Here is a 23,664-nt window from a genome sequence, read left to right as displayed (position 1 = left end):
TTCTGGTAAAAGCAATGTCCTGCCAAGAGTAAGGATACAAATGTTAAGCGGCACAAAGGAGAACATTTAAGACATGTTTATACCGTCACAAGGGAGCAAATTTCTAAAAAGAAACAATCAAGTTTGTCAATCTACAAAGGCGTAAGGAGGTCATGACTTGTTTTGCGCAGAATGCAAACATATTGAAGTCCAACTTCCAAAACTCCCAAACAAATTCCCAGATAAATAATTGAAGCCGACTGTTTCAGGAATTCCTTTGAAAACAAGCCCATACATTCACATTGGAGGTACACAAAGATAGGGAACACTGAAGACGTGAGCAGATGTGTGAACCTGAATCAGTCCCTAAGATCAGGAGGTAACGCTGTAACATCTGGAGTGGAGCAAAAACAGTCATTCAGGAGACGCAATGCTTTTTGAATTTTATCTTATTTTTCTAAGAAAAATATAAGTAAAAAGATTCTGTGAAGACAGAATCTAAAGATTGCATTCACAAGTATATAGTTCACAGTTTTAAATAGAGGGTGCTGCTATGCAAACATAATTAATATTTTTTTACATATTTATTTCTCAACCCCAATGGCACATGTACATGTTAACTATCATGCAGCTGTTGAATTTCAAAAATAAATCTCACCAAATCTTTAATGTCGATGAATAAAATAATTGTAACCGACAGAGACATATCAATAATGTCGTTTTACTAAATAATACCTGTGGAGGTGTACTGTAAACTACTTTGTTTGACTTGAAAATAAAATGTACATAAAAAATATACATACTGAACTGTACATGTTAAACATGCAACATTCAAACATTCAACAAAAATGCATTATAAAACCCTACCAAGCTTCGCAAGCTAAAGTCCAAACCAAGTTAAACTCTGTCCCAGTCTCAGTCTTCCCTCCACGCACGATAACACAGACTACACACTTACACACTCTCTGTCTTTGAGTCGCACAGTATCTGGCCCTGCAGGGATTTGCATTGTTGTAAGAATGATGCTCATAGCCTGTTGCTACATACCACCCTTGTCAAGCAGCATTAAAGGGAGAAATGAAAACACTAACAGAGAGAAAGCGGCTTTCCTTCCGAGCAAGGAATGAAACAACCATAGAGACGATCAAACAAGGAGAAACACACTGCAAAAAAAAGCCCCAAACTGTTTGCATCGTTGTGTTAGTTAGTCTTCTTTCCATCTATCATTTGTTAGCATTTTTTTTAATTAATTTTCTTAAAGAAGAATGCTAGTTTCTCTTCAGGCATGCAGAATTGAAGCCCACTGAATCCTACTTGATCCCATGTACACTATGTACACTACGACTCTGTCTGTACACGTCGAACAGTGATTGGCTTGTCATGTTGTCTGCTGTTAGCGGTGAGGGCAGGCCCTGGCTGAACAGACGTCTGGGAGGAGGGAGAAGGAGGAGGAGAGAGAGAGGGAGGGAGAGAGGAGGAGAGAGAGGGAGGGAGGGAGGGAGGGAGGGAGGGAGGGAGGGAGGGAGGAGAGAGAGGGGGGAGGGAGGGAGGGAGGAGAGAGGGAGAGGGAGGGAGGGAGGAGGAGAGAGAGGGGGGGAGGGAGGGAGGGAGGGAGGGAGGAGAGAGAGGGGGGAGGGAGGGACGAGAGAGGGAGAGGGAGGGAGGAGGAGAGAGGGAGGGAGAAGGAGAGAGAGGGAGGAGGAGAGAGAGGGAGGGAGGGAGGAGGAGGAGAAGGAGGAGGAGAGGGAGGGATGAGGAGAGAGAAGGAGAAGAGGAGGAGAGAGAGATAGAGAGAGAGAGAGAGAGAGAGAGAGAGAGAGAGAGAGAGAGAGAGAGAGAGAGAGAGAAAGAGAGAGAGAGAGAGAGAGAGAGAGAGAGAGAGAGAGGAGGAGAGGGTCAGGACTGGAGCTCCTCAGTCTCAAACGTGAGTCTCGATGAAGGAGTGCGTGTGCATCATGACAGGGGGGGAGAGGGGAGAGAGAGGGGAGAGGTCCGAGGGCTGCAGGTGCGGCTCTGCTGGGGTCGAGCTGAACTCGCAGATGTCCAAGAACAGCTCCTGGTGCAGCTGTTTCCACTCCTGGAACATCTGGGACGTCAAGCCGGGGTTGTCCAGCACCTGGCTGATGACGGCCAGGTCACCCTCTTTGGCCTGTAGGAAAAAAGGCATGATCAGTGAGGCTCAAACCATGTGTCACTTTCTAACCACAGTCACCTGTCAACTGACCAACCAATAAGATGTCAAGTTTCGGTCACGTGATTGAGGGGTCTTGTGTTATCAAAATCCGTATCGGACTGGGTATGAAATCAGAATATTTCGCATTTTCGTTGGTCGGACTCTGGTCTGCAAAGGCTTTGAGGAAATGTGATTTGATGAAAACGGAGAAAGAACAGAGTTCAGAGGGAGACGTCACCTTCAGCGTGCTGCGCAAGGCTCGTACGCGGTGCAGCTTGTCATTGATGACGGGGTCGTTGCATCGCTTGACGAAGGAGGAACGGAACTCCTGCTTGGTGGAGGGTCTCTGCTGCCCCAGGGGCGACAGGCTGGCCTGCTCTATAGAGCGGTACAACTCCTGGTAACCGTCCACCCCGCCCTGGGCGTGACCTCCGCGCTCTCTGGACCGGGAATCTGGAGGGAAAAGACCAACATACCGACGTGGAATCGGATAATTGCATCTCAGGGAGTCGTTTCTAACCTCCCTTGGCTGTGAACTCGACAGGAAGCAGGTGTGGAGGCTGTAGAAACACAAGGTGAAGCTGGGGATGACACGCTGTGAGAAGCCGGGAGGTAGGGCTTCGGAACGTACCGGACTTCCCGTGGGGTTTCCTGCCGTTGTGCTTCCTGACAGGCACCTCGTCATCCTGGCTCCTCTCGCCCGGGGGCGCTGCGGGCCTCAGGCCCTGGCTGTCGGCCGCCTCCCTGTTCCTGGGGAGGCTCTGGCTGCGCTGCTTGTGTGTGTGGCCCTGCAGGCCCCGGCCCTGCTCCTCCAGGTCCACCAGGGGGAAGGGCCCGTCCCTGTCGGGGCAGCGGTGTCTCTGGGCCGGCAGGGTGGCCTGGCGCCGGCGCTCTGGGGACAGGAGCAGCTGGCCGAGGCCCATGTAGCCGCTGCCGTAGCCGGCGTCGCTGTCGCCCGGCACGGTCTGGAGGAAGTGGAGCCCGGAGCTGGTGAGGGGCGTCTCGATCAGGTCCTGCCAGGACCGGCGCTCCCGGTGGGAGGAGTGGCAGGAGGAGGCGTGGGCGCTGCCGGGTACGTCTGGACGGGAGTCCTCGGCTGAGGACTGGGAGTAGGTGGACTCGCTGGAGAAGTGACGCTCAGGGAAGGGACTGGAGGAGTTCACCTGGGAGAGGGGGAGGGGGAGGGGGGAGGCTCTGTGTGAGGTGAGTGTGTGGATGTGGTGAATGTTTCTCTGTGTGAGGTTAGCAGGTTCTGCCAACTTTTCCAAAAAACCTTGGAGTGAGATTTGGTGGAGCCAACCCAAATGTTGCTGCGTACAAAGCCCCCCGAGATGACATTTCACGTGTGTCTTACCCCTATGTTGCTTCACTCCGTGTGCCTGCGCCTCCTTCATTACTGTTTACAACATTAGCAGGACTACTTGGTTGGCGTGAGAAATACAAGGTGTGGTGTGAGAGCGTGTGTGAACTGGTTGAAATGTGTGTGTCTCACGGCCAATGCTGCGTGAGAGTTGGCAGCTCTGGGTTAGTTTTTGGATGTGGTGAACATGCACATTTGAGCAGCTGGCCCTGACTTACAGAAGGGGTGCGGTGGTAGGTGTCAAACCGCGAGGACATGGCCTCCTGTTTCAGGGTCATGGATCCATCCATCTCATCCTGGTCACTCTCACTCCAGCAGTCTGCCAGGACACAGCCCAGCACACACACTCAACAAGCTACTCCACATCGTTCCCAGTGGACTTCTCATCCTCAAACTGAAAGGAAGTCTTGATTTGCAAGAAAACAGTGATGAGTTGGAGATGTGCTGTGTGTCATCGAACGTAAACTCAGACTCCCTCACCTTCGTCGGGACGAGGCACCTTGTCATCGGGGGTGTAGCCGATGGCCGCGAGCCCCAGCCGGTTCATCCACCTGGGAGGAGGACAGGAGAGAGAGGACAGGTGAAGGTGACCTCAGGGACGAGGACTAAATGCCGACCACACAGCTGTGTAAGAACAGGCTTTCCTGAGTGGGAATCCTCCCAGAAATGATCCAGTTACGGTTCTGGGTTTGGACGTCATGCGAGGGAAAACAAGGCTGTTTCCTCACCTGTTCATCTCCTCCAGACAGTCTGTGGCAAAAAAGAAACTCTTGATTTTGGGATGACAGGCTTTGAATGCACTGTGGGGGAAAACAGAACAAAAACATCATCTTGTTACTACAGGAGAAGTCTTGTTACTACGGGAGACATCTTGTTACTACGGGAGACATCTTGTTACTACGGGAGACATCATCTTGTTACTACGGGAGACATCTTCAGCATCCCTGAGCTAGCTAGCATGCGTGTGGCAGAAGACGTGAAGCCTGGTCTGGCCTAGTCTGGCCTGGTCAGGTCTGGCTTGCTCTGGTCAGGTCAGGTCTGGCTTGCTCTGGTCAGGTCAGGTCTGGCTTGCTCTGGTCAGGTCAGGTCTGGCCTGCTCTGGTCAGGTCAGGTCAGGTCTGGCCTGCTCTGGTCAGGTCAGGTCTGGCCTGCTCTGGTCAGGTCAGGTCTGGCTTGCTCTGGTCAGGTCAGGTCTGGCTTGCTCTGGTCAGGTCAGGTCTGGCCTGCTCTGGTCAGGTCAGGTCTGGCCTGCTCTGGTCAGGTCAGGTCAGGTCTGGCTTGCTCTGGTCAGGTCAGGTCTGGCTTGCTCTGGTCAGGTCAGGTCTGGCTTGCTCTGGTCAGGTCAGGTCTGGCTTGCTCTGGCCTGGTCAGGTCTGGCTTGCTCTGGTCAGGTCAGGTCTGGCTTGCTCTGGTCAGGTCAGGTCTGGCTTGCTCTGGTCAGGTCAGTTCTGGCTTGCTCTGGCCTGGTCAGGTCTGGCTTGCTCTGGTCAGGTCAGGTCTGGCTTGCTCTGGTCAGGTCAGGTCTGGCCTGCTCTGGTCAGGTCTGGCTTGCTCTGGTCAGGTCTGGCCTGCTCTGGCCTGGTCCTTGCTCAAGTCAGCCTCTCAGATGCAAACAGACGTGTGTTCCCTGTGTCATGTTGTAGTCGTGTTAGTACACGAGTGTCGTCTGTTTGCGCTCTCTGGAGACCTCCATGGCTTCCACAACATCCCCGTACAGCAGACATGTTTTCCTGTCTGAAGCTGTGTTTGTTTTGTCTTTCAGCATATTGCGTAACATTTTCTTGCATAATCCCAAGAGATCTTACTGTTTTCTCCGGCATTCGATGGCTCGGTCTATACGGAACTCTGGCAGGCTGATGAATCCTTCAGCCTTCTCATCCTGGGTAGCGTGGGAGGACAGAGAGGAGGTCTGAATTATCTTTATTGAGAGTTGTATCATAGATATAACTAGAGAGGGTACAATTTCTGGGGAAATTGTAGGGTGTGCTTGCTTGCGTCGGTTGCACAGGGGTCCGTTTTTTAATGACATTTTTACAACTGATATTTCTGTATATTTTATATAAAAATGCATATTATTTATAAAGATTATATAGATTTAAAAGCATATTTTTTTTGCTGCTCATTTACAACTCAAAATACGAGTGAAGTGTAGAATGAAATAGATGTCTTCTCATTTCCCCTGCAAGAGGCAGCCTCATAGCTGAATCAAAACGAATACATTTGGCAGGCCGGTGTAAAAAATTGACCTAATCTCTATGACTTAAACGTCCTTTTAAGTTTTTCCCTTCTCTTGATATTTTCAGGCATTTAGCCTACTCATATTGCATTCATTCATGAATAAAGAACCCCCTTTGAAGATTATTCTACAACGTTACCGGTAGTAGAAGATGGAATCGCGATTCAAACAGTACCATCTGCTAACTGAAAATATGCCCCCAAAAACGTAAATAAGCTTGACATTTATTTAGTGGAAAATCGCTCATTCATAAAAAGCTCACTGGTAGCGATCATTGTCAGTAACAACGCAAAATGCGATATAGCCCTGTGTGGAGAAGCTGCCCCGGTAAATTGTACTACTACCGTAGTAGTACTACGGTACAGTATACTGCTGTGTTCGTCTTGGTAGCGATTGCGTTGGTTGAATTGGATTTAACGTTCCGTTGTACGGTTTAGGCTGAAATTAATTATTTTCATGAACAGATTGACAAAGTTTAGGCTGTGGCAATGAAGTTCAGGTTAGTAGTTAGATAGACTTTTGATTAAAGTAAGGGGAGTGCCGAACATGTTCTGTCGCCGTTTGACTTCCTAAACAGCTGTGTACTGTAGATGTTTTTGTAGTGTGTCTCGCGTAAGCTACAGCGTTGCAGTGAGCAACACTGGTTTGAAACCACAGGTAATGATAATTTCACAAACACATCGTTTACTTGTAATGTAATGTCATAATAAATCCTACAACGAAAATGTATTTGTGAGGAATGTTTATTTTAACGATTGAAAACAGATGCATCATAGACCACTGTAGTATGTGTTGCCCGGGCAACAGAGGCTAATGTCATGCTAATGCTTCAGTGAAATAGTAGACTACCGTTTCCGAAAGTAGATGTGGGCCTACTTCCTTAATAATATCAGCTAATATTGTACATTACATTTCACAATTGTGTTTCACATCACAAAGTAAAATCAGTAAATAGTTATCACCCTGGCCTCTTTGCTTGTGGCGTTTCTGCAGCTGCCTTGCAGTAAAGCTATAGTTAGCCTAGCTATCCCCCAAGTTAACAGATGCAAAACGAATGTTCTGCCAAAGGTAGTCACGCGTGTTTTCGTGACGTTAGTGACGTAGTGACGTTAGTAACGTCAGTGACTGTGGCTAGCAAATTAGCCACCGTTAGCTTCACTTTTCGCCACAAAAACGTAACTTGAGCCTAAACCATGCAACGGAACGTAAATCCCAATAGAAGCAACTCAATCGCTACCAAGACGCAACTTTTGACACCTAGGTTGTCTATGTAGGCCAAATATTGACTGAGTTTTAGGGGGGCAAAAAGAATAATAATAATATATATGTGAGAGAACAAAGGTTGTGCTCTCGCCGAAGGCTTGAGCACACCCAATTATAAAATCACACACCATACAATAACTTTTTAATGAACAACATTAAAAAGTGCTTCCTGAAATGGCCATTTGCTTGGAATAATTCAGCAATATAAGCAAACTCAGAGAGTGAAATCTTTTTTAGCGATATGATAGTCAAATCTTTAATATTTACGAAAACGTCAGATAATACTGGATATAAGTTTCCGTGCCGGTGCTGTGGGCCCTCTGTGACACGGCTTCTAAACACAGCCCTGTGGGTGTCTTCACACGCTCAATAGAAGTGATCCGGACGGTACTCTTACATTCTGGTTGGTGTACCAGTACAGGGACGACTCCTTCAGGATGAACCAGTACTTCTTCCACTTTTGGGTGAAGTAGCCCTTGGCGTCCTTCTTCTTCCACAGCCAGCCCTCGCAGTCCCCGTGGCCCAGGTCCTTACAGGAAATCCTCCTCCGGCTGGCGCTGGTCAGAGAACCTAGGGAGGAACGCGGCGGGGATGAACAACCTTGGACCCTCAGACTCCCCACCGCCACTGACGTTTTCAAGAGGATTTTTAGATAAATTTCATTTAATAGGAAGTTATTTATTTTATTTTTGTTTTTCTTTGTGTTGTTTGTTTGAGCCTCTGTCTAAAGACAATTTTCGACCCCTGTGGGGATGGGCAATAACCTTTTTTAAATTTAGAATAATAGACTTGAATACACTGACGACATCCGCAGAACTAGGATCATTTCGAACCCGACGCTCGTACAAAGACCCACCACCAGCCTGGAGAAATTCCACCTGAACAAAGTCTGAAGCGGAAGTTTGGAGGAGAAAGTCTTACCTTTAGTTCTCTTCTTGGGCTTAGTCCTCAGAGAGGCGTAGTGGAACGACTGCAGACAGGTCAGAAGAGCTGGTTTAGCACCACATGAGTAACGGGTGCTGTATTTGTAAATAAGTGGTGCAATGCTGTGTTAGTGGGTTAAACATCCTTCTGAGACACTTCACAATTACCTTCCTCATGGATGATCCTCCTTGCCTCTCAATGCCAAAACTAGCATACCTGAGGAGAAGAAAGCCAATCAGTACTGGGGATGAGACAGCCAATCAGGATCAGGCAGACAAACTTCTCTGCGGGCTTGTCTGAATGTCTGTCTGGACACGACTGATCCAATCTCAAACTGAACTTTACATGGTTTCAAATCTTTATGCTCAACCGAATTTTGTAGCCGCTTCTGTCAAAAAGGAAATATAAAGCAGTGAGGGAGGTGTTTCTCAGACGGTTTTACAAGCAAGCGAAACCACCGTGGGTTCGGCAGGAAATAAAAGTAGAGCTCGTCTTGGCGAGACTTGCAGGCCAGTTGAGCAGAAGAGAAACTGCTGTGATGATGAGCTCCGACTGTGGGGACCTTCACTGGTATACTGAGCTCTGAAACCACACAGTTCTGTTTTCAAGATGTTTCTAATAGCACTAAGCAATGCTGTCACTGCCTACCCAAATAATTAATTTGATCAAACCTATTATATTTTAGGAAGCATCAACTATTACTCACACACTCATCTTTTCACAATTAAAAATCTCATCTGCGTTTTTATGTCAAGTTTATACAACACCTTTTTTTTAGTAGCATTAGTTAATATTATTAGCTATTATCCTTTCAACCTTGTAAGCAGTTAAGATACGATGTCTCAGCCAGTCTCTCACCTGTCTGTGTCTGCTTTCAGTGTGTCTCCAACTCTCTGTGGAAGGAGAGCGAGAGGAGAAAGGTAGAGAGGAGGTAGAGAGAGGAGAGAGGTAGACAGAGAGAGGAGAGAGTGACAGGCAGAGAGAGAGAGAGTCAGCGAGAGAGTGACAGGCAGAGAGAGAGAGAGTCAGCGAGAGAGTGACAGGCAGAGAGAGGAGTTAAAGATCACAGTGAAAGATCACAGATTACTGTCATGTGGGGAGGAGGCCTGTGTTTCCTGCTGTGCCCTGCAGACACACAGCACAGGAGGTCTGTGGAGGACGGGCCTGGTGACAGACAGCAGAGCCAGCCTATGGGGGCAGGGCCTGGTGACAGACAGCAGAGCCAGCCTATGGGGGCAGGGCCTGGTGACAGACAGCAGAGCCAGCCTATGGGGGCAGGGCCCCCGGAAAAAGGTGACACATTTGACTCGCATTGTGTTCTAAAATAGTAACCCCAACCTCCAAAACCCCCAAACGCTTCATCCACAATAACAACCCGCCTCTCAACACCTGTCACACAACCCTGCCCCTTCACAGAGAGATGCAGGAACCCTCCTGCACTACAGAGAGATGCAGGAACCCTCCCGCACTACAGAGAGATGCAGGAACCCTCCCGCACTACAGAGAGATGCAGGAACCCTCCCGCACTACAGAGAGATGCAGGAACCCTCCTGCACTACAGAGAGATGCAGGAACCCTCCCGCACTACAGAGAGATGCAGGAACCCTCCCGCACTACAGAGAGATGCAGGAACCCTCCCGCACTACAGAGAGATGCAGGAACCCTCAAGCACTACAGAGAGAGATGCAGGAACCCTCCTGCACTACAGAGAGATGCAGGAACCCTCCCGCACTACAGAGAGATGCAGGAACCCTCCCGCACTACAGAGAGAGATGCAGGAACCCTCCCGCACTACAGAGAGATGCAGGAACCCTCCCGCACTACAGAGAGATGCAGGAACCCTCCCGCACTACAGAGAGATGCAGGAACCCTCCCGCACTACAGAGAGATGCAGGAACCCTCCCGCACTACAGAGAGAGATGCAGGAACCCTCCTGCACTACAGAGAGATGCTGGAACCCTCCCGCACTACAGAGAGATGCAGGAACCCTCCCGCACTACAGAGAGATGCAGGAACCCTCCCGCACTACAGAGAGATGCAGGAACCCTCCCGCACTACAGAGAGAGATGCTGGAACCCTCCCGCACTACAGAGAGATGCAGGAACCCTCCCGCACTACAGAGAGATGCAGGAACCCTCCCGCACTACAGAGAGATGCAGGAACCCTCAAGCACTACAGAGAGAGATGCAGGAACCCTCCTGCACTACAGAGAGATGCAGGAACCCTCAAGCACTACAGAGAGAGATGCTGGAACCCTCCCGCACTACAGAGAGATGCAGGAACCCTCCCGCACTACAGAGAGATGCAGGAACCCTCCCGCACTACAGAGAGATGCAGGAACCCTCCCGCACTACAGAGAGATGCAGGAACCCTCCCGCACTACAGAGAGATGCAGGAACCCTCCCGCACTACAGAGAGATGCAGGAACCCTCCCGCACTACAGAGAGAGATGCAGGAACCCTCCTGCACTACAGAGAGATGCTGGAACCCTCCCGCACTACAGAGAGATGCAGGAACCCTCCCGCACTACAGAGAGATGCAGGAACCCTCCCGCACTACAGAGAGATGCAGGAACCCTCCCGCACTACAGAGAGATGCAGGAACCCTCCCGCACTACAGAGAGATGCAGGAACCCTCAAGCACTACAGAGAGATGCAGGAACCCTCCCGCACTACAGAGAGATGCAGGAACCCTCCCGCACTACAGAGAGATGCAGGAACCCTCCCGCACTACAGAGAGATGCAGGAACCCTCCCGCACTACAGAGAGATGCAGGAACCCTCCCGCACTACAGAGAGATGCAGGAACCCTCAAGCACTACAGAGAGAGATGCAGGAACCCTCCTGCACTACAGAGAGATGCAGGAACCCTCCCGCACTACAGAGAGATGCAGGAACCCTCCCGCACTACAGAGAGAGATGCAGGAACCCTCCCGCACTACAGAGAGATGCAGGAACCCTCCCGCACTACAGAGAGATGCAGGAACCCTCCCGCACTACAGAGAGATGCAGGAACCCTCCCGCACTACAGAGAGATGCAGGAACCCTCCCGCACTACAGAGAGAGATGCAGGAACCCTCCTGCACTACAGAGAGATGCTGGAACCCTCCCGCACTACAGAGAGATGCAGGAACCCTCCCGCACTACAGAGAGATGCAGGAACCCTCCCGCACTACAGAGAGATGCAGGAACCCTCCCGCACTACAGAGAGATGCAGGAACCCTCCCGCACTACAGAGAGATGCAGGAACCCTCAAGCACTACAGAGAGAGATGCAGGAACCCTCCTGCACTACAGAGAGATGCAGGAACCCTCAAGCACTACAGAGAGAGATGCTGGAACCCTCCCGCACTACAGAGAGATGCAGGAACCCTCCCGCACTACAGAGAGATGCAGGAACCCTCCCGCACTACAGAGAGATGCAGGAACCCTCCCGCACTACAGAGAGATGCAGGAACCCTCCCGCACTACAGAGAGATGCAGGAACCCTCCCGCACTACAGAGAGATGCAGGAACCCTCCCGCACTACAGAGAGATGCAGGAACCCTCCCGCACTACAGAGAGAGATGCAGGAACCCTCCTGCACTACAGAGAGATGCTGGAACCCTCCCGCACTACAGAGAGATGCAGGAACCCTCCCGCACTACAGAGAGATGCAGGAACCCTCCCGCACTACAGAGAGATGCAGGAACCCTCCCGCACTACAGAGAGATGCAGGAACCCTCCCGCACTACAGAGAGATGCAGGAACCCTCAAGCACTACAGAGAGATGCAGGAACCCTCCCGCACTACAGAGAGATGCAGGAACCCTCCCGCACTACAGAGAGATGCAGGAACCCTCCCGCACTACAGAGAGATGCAGGAACCCTCCCGCACTACAGAGAGATGCTGGAACCCTCCCGCACTACAGAGAGATGCAGGAACCCTCCCGCACTACAGAGAGATGCAGGAACCCTCAAGCACTACAGAGAGAGATGCAGGAACCCTCCTGCACTACAGAGAGATGCAGGAACCCTCCCGCACTACAGAGAGATGCAGGAACCCTCCCGCACTACAGAGAGATGCAGGAACCCTCCCGCACTACAGAGAGATGCAGGAACCCTCCCGCACTACAGAGAGATGCAGGAACCCTCCCGCACTACAGAGAGATGCAGGAACCCTCAAGCACTACAGAGAGAGATGCAGGAACCCTCCTGCACTACAGAGAGATGCAGGAACCCTCCCGCACTACAGAGAGATGCAGGAACCCTCAAGCACTACAGAGAGATGCAGGAACCCTCCCGCACTACAGAGAGATGCTGGAACCCTCCCGCACTACAGAGAGATGCAGGAACCCTCCCGCACTACAGAGAGATGCAGGAACCCTCAAGCACTACAGAGAGAGATGCAGGAACCCTCCTGCACTACAGAGAGATGCAGGAACCCTCCCGCACTACAGAGAGATGCAGGAACCCTCCCGCACTACAGAGAGATGCAGGAACCCTCCCGCACTACAGAGAGATGCAGGAACCCTCCCGCACTACAGAGAGAGATGCAGGAACCCTCCTGCACTACAGAGAGAGATGCAGGAACCCTCAAGCACTACAGAGCCGACACGATGCTACCTTCAGACCCCGTCAGCGTGTCAGTCTAGCGGCTGGGACTCACGTGGTAAAGAGGCACGGTGTGGCTCTCAGGCAGTGAGAAAGGCAGCCCTTCCTGGGGTCCTGACTCAAGCCTGGCAGGAGGCACCAGGAGGGAGGGGCTGATGGGGTAGCTGGGGCTGCTGGGGTAGCTGGGGCTGATGGGGTAGCTGGGGCTGATGGGGTAGCTGGGGCTGATGGGGTAGCTGGGGCTGATGGGGTTGTGGCTCTTCTTGCGCGAGCGTCGTCCTGTGTCCCGCTTTGACTCCCGCGACGCGTCCGGCTCCTCCTGGATCATCAGGATCTTGTCGTCGCCCAGGTAACGCAGCAGAGGACTTTCGGAGTCTGGGGGAGAGAAAGAAAGGGTTAGGGTTAGGGTTAGAAAGAAAGATTGGAAGTAGAAAAGAGAAGAATGATTGAATCAAATGTAAAATGAAAAGAATGGATGTTGTTCGATCGTTTTTGCGTCAAGGCCTTGGGCTTTGTCGATAGGAACGTTTTTTCTCTCTTCATATTAAAGTACTTGTTCCGATTGTGAAACTGGTGGTTGAAACTGGCAGCTCTGAGGAGCTGTTTCCATGACGGTTCTCCACAGAACTAACCATCACATGACCCAGCGGGCCACGGAGGGCAGCAAGCCCTGAGAGAGGGGGTGGTTTCAGTCAAAGGAAAGCAAACACACTCATTGTAATGCATGTGAGCTATCTATTTATACCCCTGGTCGTGGGAGTGACATGCAATCTTTACCGCCCACTTAAACAAGCTTCTGTAAATTCGGCTCAATACCACAAACATGCTTGCTTTTAATACAGCAATGTGGTTATGCTAGGTATGTGTGCGGGTATGGTTGTGTGTGTGTATTTGGAGGAGAGGACATGAGAGGAGAGGGGGAGGAGAGGAGATGAGAGAAGAGGGGGAGGAGATGAGAGAGGAGGGGGAGGAGAGGAGATGAGAGAAGAGGGGGAGGAGAGGAGAGAGGGGGGGGAGGAGAGGAGAGGAGAGAGGGGGGAGGAGAGAGGGGGGGAGGAGAGGAGAGAGGGGGGGATGAGAGAGGGAGGAGAGGGTCTGATAGAGGATATGATATATCTGACACAATGTGTGTAGGACACATATATATAAATCTAGTGCAGGCAGACAGGATCAAACACGTACTGTACGGAACAGCAAGTGGAATGCTGTGGCCCAAGCGATAACAGATGACATTCAGAGGGGCGGACAGGGGGGGAGGGACAGGGGGGGGGGACAGGGGGGGGGGGGGGATTGGTCCAGGGTGTGTGAGAGACAGAGGACCCAGCCAGGCCACAGGCAGAGAAGAGCATCTCCTGCCTGGAGCCATTACAGGCTTGGAAGCAGTCCAACCTCACTTCCCTGGCAGGCTGTTAACATGAAAAACACTCCGCCGGGGCACAGCCAAAGGGATTTATCTCTGCAGCACTAGACACTGCAACACACACCACACAACACACGCCACACAACACACGCCACACACAGCCCCACACCAGAGATGTGTGTGTATGCTACTCCCTAGAACAGCCACTCCAAGTGGCCATCAGCGCCACAGTAAGCACACATAGTAAAGAGAGGTAACCTGCATAACTACCACAGCCAGTCCAGGTCTAGACATGATTATAATGTAGCAAAAAATTGTTAGCTAGCTAGCTCAGCTAACGTTATTGCTCAAATCCTAGATAGCTAGAGCTAGCCTAGCTAGCTACTTTTACCGTGTGAGTTAAATAAACCTTACCTTCGTAATTGTCGATGTAGATCGAAAACGTACAATTTGAACCCCTTTCCCTCTTGCTTGAAGGGCAGCAACAGACTCCTATGTACATCGTTGATTGTCATTTTGGGAAGGCAACCCTAACTCCTCTACAAAACTGCCTTTTTGGTTTGAAAACTAACATAACTGCTCGCTACCAGAAGTTGTTGACCTGGGCTTTGCAATATGCGGAAGTGATGCGTGCATAGTGGATTGAAGTGGGCATACGCAAGTTAAGGAGGAAATGTCAGTTGGTATTTCGTCGACCTGCCAAGCATACCTATTGGCGTTTCGGTCATGATTAATTAAAGTCGAAATGTCATTTTAAAATTAGTAAGAATTTTTATAATCATTTACCAACAGTATATATATTTCTTAAATTTTTTATACTTTAGTTTTTATTGGTTTGGCGGTCCTGATCTCTGCTGTACCTTGCTGGTACAGCAGACTCTGACCTCTGACCTGTGTCTGGTCTCCCTGGAGACCTCTGCCTGGTCTCACCGTGTGTGGGGGTCCTGTCTCTCCTCCGGCCCCCAGAGGAGCGGGCCCTGTCGTAGTCCTGGGCCCCGCCCAGCATCTCCTCCTCCAGCAGGGTGAAGCAGCGGCCAGCCTCGTGGTCCAGGTAGAAGCTGGGGGACTCCGAGCCCTTCAGCTTCTCCAGGCTGTACTTGTTGATGTCGTCACAGGACATGATGCCCATCTCCTCTCTGGGGACAGGAAGGACACGGAGGGGATCATCTCTGCAGCACTAGACACTGTGCAACACACAACACACACAGAAAACACACAACACACAACACAACACACAGCCCCAGACCAGGGATGAGGGATGGGGACAATAGCGGTGACCCAGGGTGACCCAGGGTCTCTCTCACCTGTGGCCGTACAGGCCCGACACAGGGGACAGGATGAAGACTTCATGGCTGCTGTCCAGGGTGGAGGACAGCTCCATGGTGGAGGACAGCTCCAGGGTGCCCAGGCCGCTAGGGGGGGTGTTGGGGCCGCTGGGGGGGCTGGTGGAGAGGGGCTGAGGAGGTAGTGACAGGCAGGTCAGCAGGGCAGGGCAGTCTGAGGTCGCCAGCGACAACAGAACTGTACGCATTCATCATCCTGTCCTGTGTTTTAATAAGTGCAAATGTGAAGACTTTTTTCCATTGATTTGTTTTGCTTTGATAGCTGCAATCGGGAGGGGGGGGGTTAAAGTATTGAACACATGAAGCTCACTCCCCCTACACTGCACGCTGTCTGCCACTGTAGAGAGAGAGACACACAGAGTCTTGACACAAGGAGAGTGTGTGAAGAGGCTCGCACTAGCAACAGTGATCCCGTCCATAGCAACCGAGAAATTCTTCAGCAAGGTCTGTTGGCAGCTATGGAGGGGATAGCAACAGGACCCCTAGCAACAAGCGGTTTTGTGATCACGACTTTCCATCATTAATGTCAAGATGTGTCGAGGGTGAGAAGATTGTGAAGACCACCAAAACCCAGAGCTGCTCTGCTCCCCCTGAGCGACCGGACCAGACTGTTTAACTATCACATCCTGATGTGACAACACAACTCCCCCATCAACATACTGAAGATCCTCCATCTCCTCCCCCTCCCAGCGTCTGCAGCGCTGCAGCGCTCCAAACCACGCAGATCAAATCAAAACAGCCTTTGCTAATTATTCTCTTTTCCTGGAGACCTGTCTGCTGATTTCCCATTCAGGACCCGGGGCCTTGGCAGAGCTGCCTTCCTCTGTGTGGATGTGAGCTTCTGATCATATGACCTCACGAGCTGATGTCACTGATGCCAGGGATGCGTAACCAGGGAAACCGCGGCGAGCGTCATCGAGCCAGCCGGGTAGCATGGAAATGAGGGAGACGAGCGGAAGGATAAAAATAGCTCTCAGCCAGTCCAGCGCACCTGAACCATCCAGGCATTCATGATGCAACCCCCCTCCCCCCCACACACACCCCACCACCAACCCCCTCCACCTGCCTCCCCACCAGCCCTCCTCTGATCCCCCCAGATGTAACCTGCCCTCCCCCTAGACTCTACCCCCGCCTCCCCCCCAGCCTCTAGTTACCTGCCTCTACCCCCCCAGCCTCTAGTTACCTGCCTCCACCCCCCCAGCCTCTAGTTACCTGCCTCCACCCCCCCCAGCCTTTACCTACCTGCCTCCACCCCCCCAGCCTCTACCTACCTGCCTCCACCCCCCCAGCCTTTACCTACCTGCCTCCACCCCCCCAGCCTCTAGTTACCTGCCTCCACCCCCCCAGCCTCTAGTTACCTGCCTCCACCCCCCCAGCCTCTAGTTACCTGCCTCCACCCCCCCCAGCCTCTACCTACTTGCCTCCACCCCCCCAGCCTCTAGTTACCTGCCTCCACCCCCCCAGCCTCTACCTACCTGCCTCCACCCCCCCAGCCTCTACCTACTTGCCTCCACCCCCCCAGCCTCTAGTTACCTGCCTCCACCCCCCCAGCCTCTACCTACCTGCCTCCACCCCCCCCAGCCTCTACCTACTTGCCTCCACCCCCCCAGCCTCTAGTTACCTGCCTCCACCCCCCCAGCTTCTAGTTACCTGCCTCCACCCCCCCAGCCTCTACCTACCTGCCTCCACCCCCCCAGCCTCTACCTACCTGCCTCCACCCCCCCAGCTTCTAGTTACCTGCCTCCACCCCCCCAGCCTCTACCTACCTGCCTCCACCCCCCCAGCCTCTACCTACCTGCCTCCACCCCCCCCAGCCTCTACCTACCTGCCTCCACCCCCCCCAGCCTCCACCCCCCAGCCTCTACCTACCTGCCTCCACCCCCCAGCCTCTACCTACCTGGAGTGCCAGCGGCTTCCATCGTATGTTCTTGAGGAGGGCGGGGCCTGACGTCAGGGTGTTCTGCGGCCTCTTCTTCAGCGTGAGGATGACTCCGCTGGGGTCTTCTCTCAGGGCGTTCACCAGGTTCTTCAGCTGCCAGCCCACCTGCCCAGGTCACATGACACACTCAGTGCTGCTGCTGGGGGGGAACAAGCCACTAGGACATCAGTGTGCTGTCGCAGAACCGGGCTGTTCAGGTCTGATATGTGCGAGCATGAGGGTGGAAAAGGCTCCTGAAAACAGGATTCACGGAAACAGGCTGAGGAAAACAGGATTCACGGGATCTAAACTGTTGATGAGATAACATCATACATCTGTCTTCTCTGAATTGTTCTGATGCCCTGTCTCTGACGGCGCATGTCTGACAGGGTCCTACGTAACCCGGGCAACCCCTGCAGAGCGTGGACACTGAGATCTGTGTCACCGTGGACGCTGGGACCGCGAGACAGGATGTATGCAGCTGTACAGTCCACTGACAGCTGCACTCTGGTAGAGGAGCACAGAAACCAGGTCATGTCCAATCACTCCTCCCTCTCTCTCTCCCTCCCTCCCTCCCTCCCTCTCTCCCTCCCTCCCTCCCTCCCTCCCTCCCTCCGTCCCTCTCTCCCTCCATCTCTCCCTCCCTCTGTCCCCCTCTCTCCCTCCATCTCTCACTCCCTCTCTCTCTCTCTCTCTCTCTCTCTCTCTCTCTCTCTCTCTCTCTCTCTCTCTCTCTCTCTCTCTCTCTCCCCCTCTCTCCCTTCATCTCTCACTCTCTCTCCCTCTCCCTCTCCCTCTCCCTCTCTCTCTCTCTCCCTCTCTCTCTCTCTCTCTCTCTCTCTCTTCCTCCCTCTCTCCCCACCATCCTGTGGTACGTCCAGAGCTCTTCAACACCTGTGTTGTGTACAGTGCGAGTTTGCAACTCTGAAAACATGATCCATTATTTAATTTGGCACAGACACAGTCAGCCAAAAACAGAAACAGCAGTCTGTGCCTTCACACACACACAGCTCAGGCATACTACACACACACATAATACACACACACACATAAACACACATGCTACACACACAGCTAATCCCACATACTGCTGTTGACACACAGACACAATAAAAACATTTGACTGTGAGGTCAGGATGTTGTGTCTGTGTTCACATCAGTTTGTTTGTTAACTGGAAACCATCCAAACATCCCTGCCAGGACCACAACCACAGCTTCCTGTACACACAGCATTCACTAAGGCTGTTCTCTCGCTCTCACACACACACACACACACACTCAAACCCGATACTGCCAATAAAACACACGAACGCTCACTGCCCACTGAAAAACGCTCCGGGCAAATCGACGCGAGCTGATCCACTGGACACTTGCCCTGTTTTGTCATAAACTATGTGAAAGTTCAACGACAAACCTCCAGTCTCGTGGTTCTGGAAGTGATGACATGGTGACATGATATGTTTCATTCCTGTGAGTCATTTCAAGGACTAATAATATCCCAGAGAACGGGAGCTTAATTAACCAATCATAACGTCAACAAATGTTGTTACTAATAGCCCTAATACAGTCCAGTTTACAGACTGACCATAAATAGCTAAAACAAATAACAATTCTTCAGGCAATTTGTCAGCAAGCCACTGGTCATTTGTCTGTGTTTGTTTTTTTGTTGATGAAAGATTCCGCATCAACAACATCCTGGCAAGAGGGTTATGTTTTGTGGTTGCTTGGTAGCAAATGAATGATTGTAAAACAAACATTTTCATATTGTAAGAAATGCAGGATCTTCTGCACTGTAGTTACAGTGAGTCTGAAAATCCTCCAAATAAATGCTTCTAACTAGCGGACATCAATCAAAACACACCAGAGAAAAGGCCACCGCTGCCCCAGAACATTGATCAGACCGCCTGGGGGGCTGCGAGGGTTCCCCTGCTTCCTGCTGGCTAAATGACTCTCACTGTCGATGGGGGTCTTACTGACAGACTCACTGGGGCCCTCCCCACCCCAGTCCCGACCAGGCCCCTCCTCCTGCCCCCACACAGCAGCGCCACATGTGGCCTCTACTCCTCACAGCACCCCCCACTGGAGGACCACGACGAGGGGGAGAACAGGAGAGCTGGTGAGGGTCGGGGGAAGGATGCTAGAACGACACCACACACTGGATCTGCTTACAGCTTTCAAAAGGAGGAAATGAATCTCGCTTGCCAAAGGTAAAAAGCTCGGCTGAGCGTTCAAATATCTTTCTTCAGGAAGAGCAAACAGCCGTGTTCTGTGTGTCCCTCCAGGCCACGCATGGTTGGTACAGATGGTTCATCACAGATACATCCTCTGCTCTGGGCTGGAGGAACGGATGCCAGGGCCTCATTGATTGGCTAAAGTGCAGCCCCGCCCCTCTGTCACCACGTGAGTCTCCATGGGCAGACGAGAGCCACAAATCCCTACAAGGAGGGACTAAAAGATCATTATCAATTCATGGCAAACCAGCCCAGTGTAGCGTACAAGAGCTTTACACCCTAACTAGCAGATCACACTAAATGATTCATCGGGTACAGGAAAGCCCTACGTGATTTCTGAAAACAAATCCCTCAGCCCAGGGGGGAGAGAGGGGCGGCCCGGTCAGCCCAGGGGGGAGAGAGGGGCGGCCCGGTCAGCCCAGGGGGGAGAGAGGGGCGGCCCGGTCAGCCCAGGGGGGAGAGAGGGGCGGCCCGGTCAGCCCGGGGGGGAGAGAGGGGTGGCCCGGTCAGCCCAGGGGGGAGAGAGAGGCGGCCCGGTCAGCCCAGGGGGGAGAGAGGGGCGGCCCGGTCAGCCCAGGGGGGAGAGAGGGCGGCCCGGTCAGCCCAGGGGGGAGAGAGGGGCGGCCCGGTCGGCCTGGGGGGGGGGAGACGGCTGCCTGGACGCTGTCACGCGCCGCGCTACTCACCACAGTCTGGTGGTTGACCTGAATAACCTCGTCTCCAGCGTGGATCTTCTTACACTGGTCAGCTGGAGACTTCAGAGACCAGGGAGAGAGAGAGAGCGTTGGAGACACAGTTAGAGAGGCGGTAACAGAGAGACAGTTAGAGAGAGACAGACAGAGAGAGTTACAGTTACAGAGACGGTGAGAAAGATGGGAGAACTACCTAATCCCACTACAGATCTTTAAGACAGGAATCATGATAGCTAAGCTATCCTGCTAAATGGCCAGCAGCCGTCCATCTGACTGGATGAGTCACATCATCTTGGCAGATAATCAAGTCTCTGATGCTCCAACAACAGAAGATGACTGTTTCACAACAAGCACAAGCTCAGGAGTAGGACAAACAGGACTTACTGATGAGCGATGTATATCTGAATATAGCCTAGCTTAATCACCTCCATAAAACCTCACCTGTCCTCATCCTCTCTCTCTCTCTCTCTCTCTCTCTCTCTCTCTCTCTCCCCCCTCCCTCCCTCTCTCTCTCTCTCTCTCTCTCTCTCTCTCTCTCTCTCTCTCTCTCTCTCTCTCTCTCTCTGTGTGAATAAGGAAATGTTCCCAGCCGTGTTTGAAACCATGCTAATTAAATGAGCTGGAGTCTGTGTGCCATCTGTAAACCCTGTCATTCCTCTCCTGATCCCACCCCCAATTACCCACCCAGATGCTAATTAGGGGCTCCCAATTAGCTGCACAAATTGAACACTTATCCCACAGCCCAGACTAGAGGGGGTCATCTTCGCAGCACAACAAAGACTCATTTGCAAAGAAGCACTGCAATTGTGAAATTAAACAGCTTTAAAACCCATTCCGGCAGAAACAGGGGCCTATTCCCCAGGCAAAAGGTGTCAAATGTAAAACAAATGCAACGCATTTTACATAATCTGCCTTGCTGATATAGAACTGGTCCTCGTTGTGTTAGAGGAGGGCAGAGAAGGTAACCTCACGTTCTCAGTGGTGCCAGTGATAACATGGAGCCCGTCGTAGGTGGATTTGATGTACATTCCCTGAAAGAGAGTGAAGCAGGGGGTTAAAGCTTGCTGTGTTTGTTAAAAGCTTAAAAAGCTACCAGTTTGCCATGTAAAAGATGTTGTTAGTATGCTGTTTAGGAGGAGCTGGGATAGTCTTGTCTGTTTTTGCCCTGGTAATATTTGGTTATTTTCATTCACCATGAGACCAAAGCAAATTTCTGTGAAATGTGAAAACCTACTTGTCAATAACTCGGATTCTGATTGTGTATGTGTGTGTGTATGTGTGTTGTCCTGAGGGTATGTGTGTGTGTGTCTCACCAGTCCTTCGCTCGGGGTGATGCTGGTCAGGTGGACCACCTCCAGGTGGGCGGACTGGGACACCAGCGAATCAGACGACAGCGAGATGATGTGGTCACAGATCCCGGACAGCGTTTTACACTACAGACCAGGGGGGGGGCAGGAGGAGAGGCAGGAGGAGAGGCAGGAGGAGGGGGGGCAGGAGGAGGGGGGGCAGGAGGGGGTGGGAGGAGGAGAGGCAGGAGGAGAGGCAGGAGGAGAGGCAGGAGGAGAGGCAGGAGGAGGGGGGGCAGGAGGAGAGGTAGGAGGAGAGGCAGGAGGAGGGGGGGCAGGAGGAGAGGCAGGAGGAGAGGCAGGAGGAGGGGGGGCAGGAGGAGAGGCAGGAGGAGGGGGGGCAGGAGGGGGTGGGAGGCAGGGGGGGGGCAGGAGGGGGGGAGGCAGGAGGAGAGGCAGGAGGAGGGGGGGCAGGAGGAGAGGCAGGAGGGGGGGGCAGGAGGAGAGACAGGAGGAGGGGGGGGCAGGAGGAGAGGCAGGAGGAGGGGGGGCAGGAGGAGAGGCAGGAGGAGGGGGGGCAGGAGGGGGTGGGAGGCAGGAGGGGGGGCAGGGGGGGGGGCAGGAGGGGGTGGGAGGCAGGAGGGGGGGCAGGGGGGGGGGGCAGGGGGGGGGGCAGGAGGGGGTGGGAGGCAGGAGGGGGGGCAGGGGGGGGGGGGGCAGGAGGGGGGGAGGATGGTTAGGGTTAACGGCTCCCAGCTCTAACAACACAGCTAGATGTCAGTCCATGCTCCGGGCCTCAGCAACATCTGCAATGCAAACTGTGCTTTCTGTTTTGTCGGATGACTGGTTCTGACGAACAGTGCAAATGAACAAGTAGCGATAATTATACATTTGTGCGCTCCGTGGTATTTATCGTAGGGAGAAAAAGTGAAATGCTACAAAAGCATAATGTTCAAGAGAACGCTGTGAACAAAAAGAACATTGTATTTGTCGCTTCTATAAGTTCAAGGGTGTCGCTTGTTCTGATGAAGCCAAAAGGCTTTTTCAAAAAAGTGCAGAGTAACTTTCCTCTCTTTTCTTCTCCAGAGCTGCAAGACCGAAGCCCTGCATGCAATTATCTGTGAATCTGACCTGCTTTTTAATTAATGAGCCATTCTCAGCCTTTATCATCAGAGACATTTTTCAAAGGCTGCGGCTCATCTTCTGGGTTAAACAGAGCTGAGAAACCCTGCTTTACCCAGTACTGTTCTGTAGTAGTACTCTAGAAACCCTGCTTTACCCAGTACTGTTCTGTAGTAGTACTCTAGAAACCCTGCTTTACCCAGTACTGTACATTTGATTTGATGAAACCTTTTAGACTTACCACATGGAGAATGTTGTTTTCTGCCTCGTAAACAGTGCAGTCCTGCAGGTAAGATCACAGTACAGGCAGGCTTAACACAACACAAAACTGAGACTGATAAGACAGCAGTCAACAGGAGGTGGACAGTCTGCCTGATGAGACAGGACTGGGGCCCTCTGCCCCTGCTCAGCTCACCTGCTGTACGATGGTGGTCAGTTCCAGGCACAGCTGAACGATGTTGTTCTTCAGGACAGAGTATTCTGTCACACTCACGAACGGCGACCTGGCAGGGGAAGAGGAGTGAGGGGTCAGCTGTAGGAAGGCTGAACAGGAAAGGTCAGTAAATGTCTCACTTCTTGTTTCTGTACACTGAGGGTCTTTCCCTGCGGTTACCAACCGTGTGACAACAAACGGTCAACCTTTCACACAGACAGAGAGCGGAATGGTGTGTTTGAGCCCAGCGGAGGTCAGAGGTCAGAGATGTACCTGTCTAGCCAGGCCAGGAGGTTCTTAGCTGCCCCGATCAGGTCCACCACGGAGGTGAGGAAGTCGTTGGGCAGTCTGCGCGAGGCGCGCCCATCGTAACGGCCCCCGCGACGGCGGCCCGTGATGAAGTTCTGCAGGTTCTTGGCCGAGGCGTTCAGCTTGTGAGACAACGTCCGCAGGTTCTCTGTCTCCAGCCCGTAGTTCTGAAACGTAAAACAAACATACAATGCCAGCGCAAAACACGCACACGCTCACATCTGTGTGTGAATCTTTGTTTTCACATCGGAACGGGACATTCGTCTCAGAATCCACGGAAACAGTCAACAGCCATCGCTGTCACCATGGTGACGTGCCTCCCCTCCTCTACCGACTCACGACCAAGGTATCTCGTCCGGGTTGGTTGCCATGGGGACCCTGGGCTTTGTCACTCTTAATTACGGTGAGCCCAGTGTTTCCATGGCGCCTTCATCCCGTCCTCGCTT

The 23,664-nt window shown here is 52.3% G+C and overlaps 1 protein-coding gene across 1 annotated transcript in view; it reads right to left on the bottom strand.

The window, feature by feature from the left end:
• Positions 1 to 1,768: 1,768 nt before the first annotated feature.
• si:ch211-26b3.4 (connector enhancer of kinase suppressor of ras 2) overlaps positions 1,769 to 23,664 on the bottom strand; it is a 27,941-nt gene continuing 6,045 nt past the window's right edge. The window contains exons 3-23 of the mRNA XM_062485747.1: positions 23,183 to 23,385; positions 22,892 to 22,979; positions 22,718 to 22,759; positions 21,382 to 21,501; positions 21,040 to 21,099; positions 20,063 to 20,131; positions 17,125 to 17,271; positions 15,189 to 15,340; positions 14,815 to 15,020; positions 12,580 to 12,899; positions 8,794 to 8,828; positions 8,103 to 8,151; positions 7,933 to 7,981; positions 7,409 to 7,581; positions 5,318 to 5,391; positions 4,241 to 4,312; positions 3,993 to 4,063; positions 3,731 to 3,831; positions 2,784 to 3,315; positions 2,391 to 2,605; positions 1,769 to 2,128 (exon numbers count right to left, since the gene is read on the bottom strand). Coding sequence (XP_062341731.1) covers positions 1,898 to 2,128; positions 2,391 to 2,605; positions 2,784 to 3,315; positions 3,731 to 3,831; positions 3,993 to 4,063; positions 4,241 to 4,312; positions 5,318 to 5,391; positions 7,409 to 7,581; positions 7,933 to 7,981; positions 8,103 to 8,151; positions 8,794 to 8,828; positions 12,580 to 12,899; positions 14,815 to 15,020; positions 15,189 to 15,340; positions 17,125 to 17,271; positions 20,063 to 20,131; positions 21,040 to 21,099; positions 21,382 to 21,501; positions 22,718 to 22,759; positions 22,892 to 22,979; positions 23,183 to 23,385 — 3,009 coding nt within the window. The 3' untranslated portion in view covers positions 1,769 to 1,897. The remainder of the gene's footprint in view (positions 2,129 to 2,390; positions 2,606 to 2,783; positions 3,316 to 3,730; positions 3,832 to 3,992; positions 4,064 to 4,240; positions 4,313 to 5,317; positions 5,392 to 7,408; positions 7,582 to 7,932; positions 7,982 to 8,102; positions 8,152 to 8,793; positions 8,829 to 12,579; positions 12,900 to 14,814; positions 15,021 to 15,188; positions 15,341 to 17,124; positions 17,272 to 20,062; positions 20,132 to 21,039; positions 21,100 to 21,381; positions 21,502 to 22,717; positions 22,760 to 22,891; positions 22,980 to 23,182; positions 23,386 to 23,664) is intronic.

Source organism: Osmerus eperlanus, chromosome 19 (assembly GCF_963692335.1).
Source record: "Osmerus eperlanus chromosome 19, fOsmEpe2.1, whole genome shotgun sequence".
Lineage (NCBI taxonomy): Eukaryota > Metazoa > Chordata > Actinopteri > Osmeriformes > Osmeridae > Osmerus > Osmerus eperlanus.
Note: the sequence above shows the minus strand (reverse complement) of the source record. Positions and strands in the feature narration are given on the sequence as shown.